A 12,953-nucleotide genomic window follows, 5' to 3' on the forward strand; every position below is an offset into this window, starting at 1 on the left:
CAGGGATAAGCAACACTGTTCTGTATAGCCCTAACCCAAAATATACACACCTTATGTCCCTGTGAACTAAGTTTCGGAGTTTGAGAAAGGATACAGGCAGCGTGAAGGCCGGAGACTTATGAACAGTGTAGCTGCAATATTCCGGCGGGAACTGATTGCTGTGAAGAAACTTAATTATAGCATATCACATATATCACCAAAGAAACCTCTAGCACCGGGCTGACTACGTACCTTGGCAGATAATACGAACTGCCTGATGAAACGATTGCGTGCCTGGCCGGAGAAGAACACCAACTAGGAAATATATCTGGAACTACCAAATGAACCGCGGCACCACCTAAACAACAGATAAGCTCAAAAGACAGGGACAGAGAACCCCAAGGACCATAAACTGGCAACACTTGAAGCTACATACACATGGCTACCAATGAACTCTAGTCAAGTAACATCAGGACGTACATGAATCTAACCTACCGAATTAACTGGTTTGGTCTGCGGCGTAGAGACGAGTTGATGAACCTAACAAACAGAGACTCATGAAAATCAGTTTAAACTAACAAGCATCAGAAGGCGTAATACTAATCACCTGAACATGAGAAACAACACACATGAGATTGAATGCGTGAACGTACGGAATGCGAATAGAATACTGCATCGTAATTTAGACAGCTAACCGTATGACGGTTAGTGTTGCTCGCGAATATTCGCAATTCGAATTTTATTCGCGAATATCGCATATTCGCGAATATTCGCGAATATAGCGCTATATATTCGTAATTACGAATATTCATTTTTTTTTTTTTTTTTACAGTACACATCACAGTGATCATCCCTCTCTACTTCCAGCTTATGTGGTGTAAGAAGGCTCTAATACTACTGTGTGAGACTGGTGCGCGAATTTTCGCATATACGAAAATTTGCATATGCTAATTTTCGCATGTGCGAATTTTCGCTTATGCTATTTTTTGTATATGCAAATTTTCGCATATGATAATTTTCGCACATGCGAATATTCGCATATGCGAAAATAAAACGAGAATATTACGAATATGCGAATATTCGCGAATATGACGAATATTCGTCCGTATATTCGCGAATATTCGCGAATTCGAATATGGCCTATGCCGCTCAACACTAATGACGGTGGAGGTAATAAATTGACCGTGGAGGTAAATAGTGAACCTGAATTGCGTGGAGGGCTGAGATAAGAGAAACATGGTAGCAAGTGCATATAACCTGCGGTATGAACAGCGTACTAGTACATACGGAGGGGGTATTAGTAAGCCGGGAAGAAAACTAGGAAGTTGACTGCCCGGCCACCTTAAGGAGTCCACCGCAGTCCTATTGGGGACCTGTTAGGTTGTGTTGGTAACGTAACTGCCATGAACACCCTGGCCGCCCTAGAGCCTAACCCCCCTGCATAGTGCTGCGGAGGATACGTAATGTTTATAACACTAACTTTTGTTTATTATATATGACTCCCCTGCTTATAGCTGCGGGGAACACATAATGTTTATAGCACTAACGTGGGTTAAATATATATAACCCCCTCTCTTTTTTTTTTTTTAACAGTGTGTGAGGTAAAAGGGGAGGGGGGGGTGAGTGGTAGAGCGCGGCGTGAGTGAGTAGGGCGGCCGACAGGTATGGGGAGAATGCGGACTGACTGTAACGCAGGTGGGCTGGTAGAATAAGCCTGCCAGTACACCGGGACCGTATCCCGGACGATTAGAAATAAAATGAAAACCATGCGAGGATAGCTGGGGGAAAGCCGGGCCGTTCACCGGTCGTCCACGCGACCAGGAAGCCTCACAGCACAACCCCCAGCGTCCCAGCTACTCACGTTTTCCTGATCGCAAACGGCGAGGACTTGAGCGAGGAAGACGTCTGACCACTTCCGGTCAGCTGATGCGTGTCAGCTGACGTAGCGAAGAACCCACGGCGTCATTGAAGGGGGGAGAGCCGTGGGTTCTTATAGTCATCCCGCTCCTCCCACAATTACAGGCCAGCTGCGCAGGCCTTTCCATAAATACCCCCCCACACACACACTATATAATAAATACCCCCCCACACACACACTATATAATAAATACCCCCCCACACACACACTATATAATAAATACCCCCCCACACACACACTATATAATAAATACCCCCCCCCTCACACACACACACACTATATAATAAATACCCCCCACACACACACTATATAATAAATACCACCCCCCCACACACACACACTATATAATAAATACCCCCCCCACACACACACTATATAATAAATACCCCCCACACACACACACTATATAATAAATACCCCCCCACACACACACACTATATAATAAATACCCCCCCACACACACACACTATATAATAAATACCCCCCCCCCACACACACTATATAATAAATACCCCCCCCCACACTATATAATAAATACCCCCCCACACACACACTATATAATAAATACCCCCCCACACACACACTATATAATAAATACCCCCCCCTCACACACACACACACTATATAATACCCCCCCCACACACTATATAATAAATATCCCCCCCCCCCACACACACACACACTATATAATAAATCCCCCCCCCCTCACACACACACACACACACACACTATATAATAAATACCCCCCCACACACACTATATAATAAATACCCCCCCACACACACACTATATAATAAATACCCCCACACACACACACACACACACTATATAATAAACCCCCCACACACACACACTATATAATAAATATCCCCCCTCACACACTATATAATAAATACCCCCCCTCACACACTATATAATAAATACCCCCCCCCCCCCCCCACACACACACACACACTATATAATAAATACCCCCCCCCCACACACACACACACACACTATATAATAAATACCCCCCCCCCACACACACACACTATATAATAAATACCCCCCCCCACACACACTATATAATAAATACCCCCCCCCACACACTATATAATAAATACCCCCCCACACACACACACACACTATATAATAAATACCACCCCCCCCCTCACACACACACACACACTATATAATAAATACCACCCCCCCTCACACACACACACTATATAATAAACCCCCCCCTCACACACACACACTATATAATAAATACCCCCCCCACACACTATATAATAAATACCCCCCCCCACACACACACACACACTATATAATACCACCCCCCCTCACACACACACACACACTATATAATAAATACCACCCCCCCCTCACACACACACTATACAATAAACCCCCCCCCTCACACACACACTATATAATAAATACCCCCCCACACACACACTATATAATAAATACCACCCCCCCCCTCACACACACACACACTATATAATAAATACCCCCCCACTTACACTATATAATAAATACCCCCCCCCTCACACACACACACTATATAATAACCCCCCCCCCACACACACACACACACACACACTATATAATAAATACCCCCCCACACACACACACAAACACTATATAATAAATACCCCCCCACACACACACTATATAATAAATACCCCCCCACACACACACTATATAATAAATACCCCCCCACACACACAAACACTATATAATAAATACCCCCCCCTCACACACACACTATATAATAAATACCCCCCCACACACACAAACACTATATAATAAATACCCCCCTCACACACACACACACACACACACACTATATAATAAATACCCCCCCACACACACACACACTATATAATAAATACCCCCCCCCCCCTCACACACACTATATAATAAATACCCCCCCCTCACACACACTATATAATAAATACCCCCCCTCACACACACTATATAATAAATACCCCCCCTCACACACACACTATATAATAAATACCCCCCACACACACATTATACATACTCACATATCCGGCGGTGGGTCCCCTGCTGCGGCCTGGATCCCGGAAGCGGCTGTGTGGGGACTGAGAGGAGCTGGAGACTCTCTCTGCTCCGCTCCTCTCTATGATGCCGCCCGTGACGTCGCACGTCACGTCACGTGACCATCTCCCAGACAGCCATTGCGGTACTGGCTGCCTGGGGATGAGTGACGGCGGCGGCGAACATAAAAGGGTAGCGTGTGGCGCAAAACGCCCCCCCCCCCGGGCCCCCTCCCACTAACATGTTGGCCGGGCCCCTGATGCCTAGCCCGCCAGGCTTTATCAGGGCCCATGGGGCAAAAGGGGCGAGCTGCTTTTGGGCCCCCAGGAATTACAGGGCCCGGGGCAGCAGCCCCTTTTGCTCCGCGGCCGCGGACATTAGGGTGTGCCTGGGCACACCCGGCACACCCTGTGCGCACGCCTATGGTGGGGCATCTATATGGGTGCGGGTGCATGGGGGGCCCCATGAGTTGTCAGTCCACCCCTGCTAGCCGGCAACAAGTCTCAGTGGGCGGGGAGGGGGGACTGTTTAGGGGGATTGTTTGGGGGCCCCATCATACTGAAGCGGTCCGTCTTCGAGACAGCCCTAATCTGGCAATAGAAAAGGAGGTATATCAGCTTACCCAGTCGTATCCAAGATGCCAGGAATCGTGGCACAATACACCTGAACCAGCGGGAGCTTCGGATAAATCTCTGAGGCCAAGTCCTCAGGTGGAGTAATCACGGAGAAGGAAAGGAAGTTCCGGCTCCCAAAGCTGGGTAAAATTTCAAGTTTATTTCTTCATATAAAAATCCAGTGCACGAGCAACAATAAAAACATAGAAAAATAGCAACACAAAACGCACCAACGCGTTTCGACATAACGCTAAGTCTTAATCATGGCAACTACAATAACCAGCATGTCTTCCTTATATACCCTAATGTCCCATAATGAATAGAGGAAGGTGGGGTATGTAACCCTCCCATGGGCGTAAACCCGCAGGTGAAGCATGAATTCATCAAAGGACATCTGAATTTGTTCAAATGTATCAAAAGATATATATATATATATCAAAAATGAAGAAATAGAAATATAAAAAAAGAAAATATATAAACTAAATGCAGGGATACATATCACCAGACACTTATGCAAAACATTAATAAATATAAGATACCGTATTTTTCGTCCTATAGGACGCACCGGCGTATGAGACGCACCCTATTTTTAGGTGCAAAATCTAAAAAATTTAAGATTTTGTTCCCAATAGTGGTCTTCAACCTGCGGACCTCCAGATGTTGCAAAACTACAACTCCCAGCATGCCCGGACAGCCGTTGGCTGTCCGGGCATGCTGGGAGTTGTAGTTTTGCAACATCTGGAGGTCCGCAGGTTGAAGACCACTGGTATAGGAGGTAATACTCACGTGTCCCCGCCGCTCCGGACCCGTCACCGCTGCCCTGGATGTCGCTCCATCGCTGTCCCCGTCGCTCCGGAACGTCTCTGCTGCCGGCCGGGTATCCTCGCTCTCCGTCGCCGTCATCACGTCGTTACGCACGCCGACACACATACGCGACGACGTGATGACGAGGAAGGAGAGCGCCGGCCATACAGGGGATCCCTGAACGGAGAAGACACCGAGGAGGCAGGTAAGGTCCCTCCCGGTGTCCTGTAAGCACTAACCCGGCTATTCAGTCGGGCTGTTCGGGACCGCCGCGGTGAAATCGCGGCGGTCCCGAACAGCCCGACTGAACAGCCGGGTTAGTGTCACTTTCCCTTCAGACGCGGCGGTCAGCTTTGATCGCCGCGTCTGAAGGGTTAATACAGGGCATCACCGCGATCGGTGATGTCCTGTATTAGCCGCGGGTCCCGGCCGTTGATGGCCGCAGGGAGACCGCCGCGATAGGGGTGTATTCGCCGTATAAGACGCACCGACTTTTTTCCCCCCCCAGTTTTGGGGAAGAAAAAGTGCGTCTTATACGGCGAAAAATACGGTAAATCACGTCTGTAGTTGAGTCCAGACGGGAAACGTGAGTCCATGCATAGGATCCAAAACGCCTCCCGTCTGAACAAAGCCTTACACCAATCTCCCCCTCTCCGGGGAGGGCGCACTCTCTCCAATCCTGTGACCTCTATCCTAGGGACAACGCCATCATGGTTATCAACTATGGGAGAGATTGATCAAAACCTGTGCAGAGGAAGAGTGGTGCAGTTGCCCATAGCAACCAATCAGATTGCTTCTTTCATTTTCCACAGGCCTCTTTAGAGGCCTGTGGAAAATGAAAGAAGCAATCTGATTGGTTGCCATGGGCAACTGCACCACTCTTCCTCTGCACAGGTTTTGATAAATCTCCCCCTATATGTCTTGTTATGCCCGACATGGATCTATTAGTAAATTGGGTATTTGTAGGTAAGTGTAAGTGTTCCTGAATCTAGGCAGGTAATACTGTACACCACATGGTGGGTTTGACAATTAATATAACTTATGATATTATAACTAGTGTTGCTCGCGAATATTCGCAATACGAATTTTAATCGCGAATATCGCATATTCGCGAATTCGTGAATATTCGCGAATATATCGCTATATATTCGTAATTACGAATATTCGTTTTTTTTTTTTTTGTTTTTTTTTCCCACAGTACACATCACAGTGATCATCCCTCTCTGCTTCCAGCTTGTGTGGTGTAAAGAAGGCTCTAATATGCGAAAATAAAACGAGAATATTACGAATATGCGAATATTCGCGAATATGTGACGAATATTCGTCCATATATTCGCGAATATTCGCGAATTCGAATATGGCCTATGCCGCTCAACACTAATTATAACTGATACTGGTGAAAGTATTGGAATTGGTCATGAATTTATCTATTCATCTATTCCTACCACAATGATAGTTCCCTTTAGTGGGAATCCAGGGGTCGCCCTGATTATTGCGAGTGGTGATGTCACTGGGTGATAATTGGGTGTGTAGAGATCTGGCTTTGCGTGGAATTACCTTTACATTATTGGCTTGTAATATTTGTGACGTGATGTAACACTGCTATGTGTTTATGAATGATATTTCCAATGTCAGCAAAACTGATTAGAAAAAGCTGTGGTGAGAGTTAGAGTATTGTTAGAGCCCTAATCTGGCCCTGCTGTTGACCCTGTCCTCTAATGATGAGATGACTCTGCTGACTCCACCCCCTAATTAAAATGACTCTGCTGACTCCGCCCCTCATGTTTCGGTGTGTTTTTTGTACCATATGTGTCAGTGTCATTATCCTGTACCCCAAGTGTCATTACCCTGTACCCCAAGTATCATTACCCTGTACCCCAAGTATCATTACCCTGTACCCCAAGTATCATTACCCTGTACCCCAAGTGTTATTACCCTGTACCCCAAGTGTTTTTATCCTGTACCCCAAGTGTTATCATCCTGTACCCCAAGTGTCATTATCCTGTACCCCAAGTGTCATTATCCTGTACCCCAAGTGTTATTATCCTGTACCCCAAGTGTTATTATCCTGTACCCCAAGTGTTATCATCCTGTACCCCAAGTGTTATCATCCTGTACCCCAAGTGTTATCATCCAGTACCCCAAGTGTCATTATCCTGTACCCCAAGTGTTATCATCCTATACCCCAAGTGTTATCATTCTGTACCCCAAGTGTTATCATCCTGTACCCCAAGTGTTATTATCCTGTACCCCAAGTGTTATTATCCTGTACCCCAAGTGTCATTATCCTGTACCCCAAGTGTTATCATCCTGTACCCCAAGTGTTATCATCCTGTACCCCAAGTGTCATTATCCTGTACCCCAAGTGTTATCATCCTGTACCCCAAGTGTCATTATCCTGTACCCCAAGTGTTATCATCCTGTACCCCAAGTGTTATCATCCTGTACCCCAAGTGTTATCATCCTGTACCCCAAGTGTTATTATCCTATACCCCAAGTGCTACCATCCTGTACCCCAAGTGTCATTATCCTTTACCCCAAGTGTCATTATCTTGTACCCCAAGTACCAACATGACATTATCCTGTACCCCAAGTGTTATTATGTCATTATCCTGTACCCCAAGTGTCATTATCCTGTACCCCAAGTGTTATTATCCTGTACCCCAAGTGTTATCATCCTGTACCCCAAGTGTCATCATCCTGTACCCCAAGTACCAACATGACATTATCCTGTACCCCAAGTGTCATTATCCTGTACCCCAAGTACCAACATGACATTATCCTGTACCCCAAGTGTCATTATCCTGTACTCCAAGTACCAACATGACATTATCCTGTACCCCAAGTGTTATTGTGTCATTATCCTGTACCCCAAGTGTCATTATCCTGTACCCCAAGTGTCATTATCCTGTACCCCAAGTACCAACATGACATTATCCTGTACCCCAAGAGTAAGTCTTTGGTATCCTCTGTGCCGCCCTGTCCAAAGTGAAGGAGTAACATCTGGAGTCTTCCTTCTGGATGTCCTTAGGTCAGTAATGTCTCAGACATCTCACTTGGATAGCTGCTATAACAGAAGTTCAGCCAAGTCGAGTCAGTGTCAAGTTAAGTCAGTCTACAGACAAGTCAAACAATCCACAAGTCCATATTGGTCAGATTGTTAAAGAACTGCAATAGTTACTACTACCAGCTATCTCTCCTAACATGTCTATTAGGTATGATATTCCTGTATCATCATCACTGTCTTCTGGTATATTGGACCTGCACATCAGTAAAGGACAAGCTGTTATCCATACATCCTGGCTTTTGAGGTATTTATTCCAAGGAGTTTGATCTGGATAGCTGCTTTTGGAGTAATGGTTAGTGGGAACTGTCAGCTAACTACAGGGTTGTTACACTTTACCCACCGGATACTACAACCCTCCCCACCAGACACACATACTAACTATAACCCTACTTCTGGTGTCACAAACCTAACAACCTGACAGCCAAGTATCCATACTCACTGTCCAACTCTTACTCCCACCTACAACACAATGGTCTTTCCTGAACCGCATTAACGTGAAACCATCCTCCACATACAATGCTACAGACAGTCTGGATCTGCGGCATATGTCAATGGCTGGAAGATCTAGTAGTGCCTTACAGCATAGTGTCATGTAGTTATGGAGCCAGATCAGCAGCTGAGCTCACTTCATAGACAGTGAGTGACGGCTGCTATCAGCACCTGGCACTCAACTCAATGACCGACACCAATAGTCACGCTGATGTTGGTCATTTAACTCCTTAAATGCTGCCATCAATAGAAAAGAGCTTATATTGTGAAGAGCTGAATCTGGCAGGTGCCCAATTTGCACCCCTGCAGCATATTAGCAGGGGGCCAATTTCCAAGGCAGCTGAAGTGGTTCTCAAAAAGTATAAGGAAATAAAATATAAAGGCCCCACCTTAATAAAAAATGAAATCACACCCATCAAAAAAATATATAAAAAGGTATACCTGTGTGCAGAATTGTGATAAAAAGTGCTAAAAAATTTCCATCTATATCATAATGGTAGCAATTAAAACTACTGATCACGACACAAAAAATGTCTCTCATACATCCCAATAGACAAGAAAATCTATAATTTTATATTTACCCCTTAAGCTGATCCTATATCTATAAGACAATTATATGGGCACTTTGGGAGACATTATTATGTTGCTATATACAGAATAGAGGACACATTATGGCGGCACTATATATATATATATCTATAACACAATTATATGGGCACTTTGGGAGACATTATTATGTTGCTATATACAGAATAGAGGACACATTATGGCGGCACTATATATATATATATCTATAAGACAATTATATGGGCACTTTGGGAGACATTATTATGTTGCTATGTACAGAATAGAGGACACATTATGGCGGCACTATATATATCTATAACACAATTATATGGGCACTTTGGGAGACATTATTATGTTGCTATATACAGAATAGAGGACACATTATGGCGGCACTATATATATATATCTATAACACAATTATATGGGCACTTTGGGAGACATTATTATGTTGCTATGTACAGAATAGAGGAAACATTATGGCGGCACTATATGTACAGCACTGGTTACTGTAGAAGCTTTAGAGGGGGCACTATGAGTATGGGGGATATGAATTTCTACCCTTTGGTCTTAGACAATATTACCCTGTGAAATCCCCTTTAATATCATTAAGGCAGAAATAATCCTCTAAACACCTGATTACCCCAATATGTAGAAATGTGTCAATCAATGAGACCATGTGATCTAGTCATAGGGACGGCTGCCATGTAGGAATCATCCCCTGTAGCCCCGCCTCCTCATTCATCCCATTGGCTAAATAATCCACCAATCAGGATGTCAGTTTCTCTCAGCAGTTTATTATATTATGATGGTTTCTCCCAGTTTCTGCCTCCCCCTAATATCTTTATAGAACCTCCCCCTACCCATAATGCAGCATGAAGGGGCTCGGTGAAGGTGGTGGTGAAGGTGTGTAAGTGTCTGATGGGGTCACACAGCTCATAAAAGGACAGCTGCCCGGCCCCATAATCCAGACAGATCCTGACTCTATTACTGGAGATCTGGTGAGGTAACTGGATCTCTTCACTGTCATGTATCACTGAATACTCATCATTATTATCATTATTATACCTCCCCAAACCCCAGGACTTGTTATTATATCCAATCCATGACTGATCTCCCCTCCTGTCTATACTGGGATAACACATCCCCACCACCCTCCCCCATCCTGATCTACTGATCTCCACATCCCAGTAATGTCGTCCTGAGGTAAATCTCCTTCTGCTCATCACCTGATGATGTTTCTGGAATCTCTCTGCTGTTTCTGGACGATTCTGTGTTATTTCTGTCTCCGTTGCAGTTTTCAGGTCGTCTGATATAAGGAGATTATTCTGAGCCGTGTTTACATCCAGTAATATGTCTGCAGGATCCTCCCCATAGATCCTTATACCTGATATTATGTCACATAATGTGCGGAATGTGTCTGAGATCACAGTCACATCCAGATCATCTACATCATGTGTCTTATCATGTCCCCCTGTGTCCTCATCCCCTCCCCCCTCCTCAGGATCACACAAGTCACCTGTGTCTGGTTCCTGTAAGACAGTCAGTGGATCCGTCATGTTACACAGCTCCTCAATGTGTCTCATCTTCCTGGACAGCTCGTCCTTCTTTATTTCCAGCTGATGGATCAGAGCAGACAGTGACAGTGACTCTTCCTTCTCCTGCCTGGAGATCTCACTCAGGACCTTCTTCTCCAGGTCGTCCAGCCGTCTCCTCATGTCTATAAACAGGGCAGTGACTCTCTCCGCTTCTCCAGATGATTTCTCTTGAGCTTTTCTCCTGCGTTCCTCTAGACTCCGGACTCTTTCCTCAGTCTTCTCTCTCTTTGGGATCAGTTTCTGGAGAACATTTCTCAGTTTCTTCTTCTTCTTCTCAGAGGCCTCATCCATCATCTCCACCTGGTGTCCCCGATGTTCTCCGTCTAACCTGCAGGACACACAGATACAAGCAGCGTCCTCAGTGCAGTAATATTCCAGGACCTTCTTATGGACAGAACATTTCCTGTTCTCCAGAGAAGTTCTGGGCTCAGATAAGACGTGTTCTGGTGACTTGTTGTGAGTTCTCAGATGTTTATCACACAGAGAAGCCTCACAGTGCAGACAGGACTTCACAGCAGGGACAGGAGAGTCCACACAGTAAGTGCAGAAGATCCCGGGTTCTGTCGGTGTTGGATCAGTAACCAGGAAGTTCTCCATTATGTTTCTCAGAGCGATGTCCCTCATCAGTGTCGGCCGCTCCTGAAACTCTTCTCTACATTCAGGACAGGAATAAAGTCCAGACTGGTCCTGTGTATCCAGCGCACGATCAATACAGACCCGGCAGAAGTTGTGTCCACATCTCAGCATTACAGGATCTGTATAAGTGATCAGACAGATGGAACAGTCCAGCTCGTCTCTCAGAGCAGAAGACGCCATGGCCGACAGAGGAAGAGAGAAACGAAACTACAATTCTCTCCACTCGGAAACCAGAGGGCGGGTTTATACTTGTCTCCACAGGGCAGGGCAGAACAAGATCACTCACTATTAACCCCTTAAAGCGTAACTGTCATGAAATCTGTGTACAATAACCTGCACACAGCCTTTGTACTGTGTGCAGGTGGTGTGTATAGCAATGTTTTTACCTAATTTTTGCAGGCTTTTATGACCCCAAAAAAAAGCTTTTTATCAAAGCCACTGACAGTCGGGTAGGCGTGGCACGAGGTACGCGATGCCCCGCCGCCGCCACGCCCACCCACTGTATGTCAGCGCTGGGACCGCTGTGTGATTGACACGCAGGTCCCAGCGCATGCACCCTTCAGCTTATCTAACGTGCGTGCCACCGCTGCTTGTCATCCAAGAGTCTTTCAATTCTTGTTTGAGGTATCTTTGCCCATTCTTCCTTACAAAAGTCTTCCAGTTCTTTGAGATTTCTGGGCTGTCTGTCACGCACTGCTCTTTTAAGGTCTATCCGTAGATTTTCAATTATGTTGAGGTCAGGAGATTGTGAAGGCCATGGCAAAACCTTCAGTTTACACCTCTTGATGTAATCCCCCGTGGATTCATGTGTTTAGGATCATTATCCATTTGTAGAAGCCATCCTCTCTTTAACTTCAGCTTTTTCACAGATGGCATCAAGTTAGCATCCAAAATTTGCTGAAATTTTATTGAATCCATTTTTCCTTCTACTCGTGAGATGTTCCCTGTGCCACTGGCTGCAATACAACCCCAAAGCATGATTGATCCACCCCCATGCTTAACAGTTGGACACAGATTCTTTTCATTAAATTCTGTTCCCCTTCTTCTTCAAACGTACCTTTGCTCATTCCGGCCAAAAAGTTCAATTTTAACCTCATCGATCCACAGAACTTGTTTCCAAAATGCATCAGGCTTGTCTATATGTTCATTTGCAAAGTTTAAACGCTGATTTTTGTGGTGAGGACTTAGAAGAGGTTTTCTTCTGATGACTCTTCCATGAAGACCATATTTGTACAAGT

General features: G+C 45.2%; 1 protein-coding gene across 2 annotated transcripts; it reads right to left on the minus strand.

Annotated features, from left to right (window-relative positions):
- Window positions 1-4,647: 4,647 nt before the first annotated feature.
- LOC130267657 (E3 ubiquitin/ISG15 ligase TRIM25-like) lies at window positions 4,648-12,505 on the minus strand. Of its 2 annotated transcripts, XM_056517714.1 has the most exons (2): window positions 11,001-12,505; window positions 4,648-4,697 (listed from the first exon to the last, which is right to left on the minus strand). In XM_056517714.1, the coding sequence occupies exons 1-2, from the start codon at window positions 11,893-11,895 to the stop codon at window positions 4,663-4,665; spliced, it is 930 nt and encodes a 309-aa protein (XP_056373689.1). In that variant the 5' UTR covers window positions 11,896-12,505; the 3' UTR covers window positions 4,648-4,662. The 2 variants fall into 2 exon arrangements, with proteins under 2 accessions (XP_056373689.1, XP_056373688.1); XM_056517713.1 differs by lacking the exon at window positions 4,648-4,697 and having other exon boundaries at window positions 9,629-11,915.
- Between the last annotated feature and the right edge of the window lie 448 nt (window positions 12,506-12,953).

This window comes from Hyla sarda, chromosome 4 (assembly GCF_029499605.1).
Source record: "Hyla sarda isolate aHylSar1 chromosome 4, aHylSar1.hap1, whole genome shotgun sequence".
Lineage (NCBI taxonomy): Eukaryota > Metazoa > Chordata > Amphibia > Anura > Hylidae > Hyla > Hyla sarda.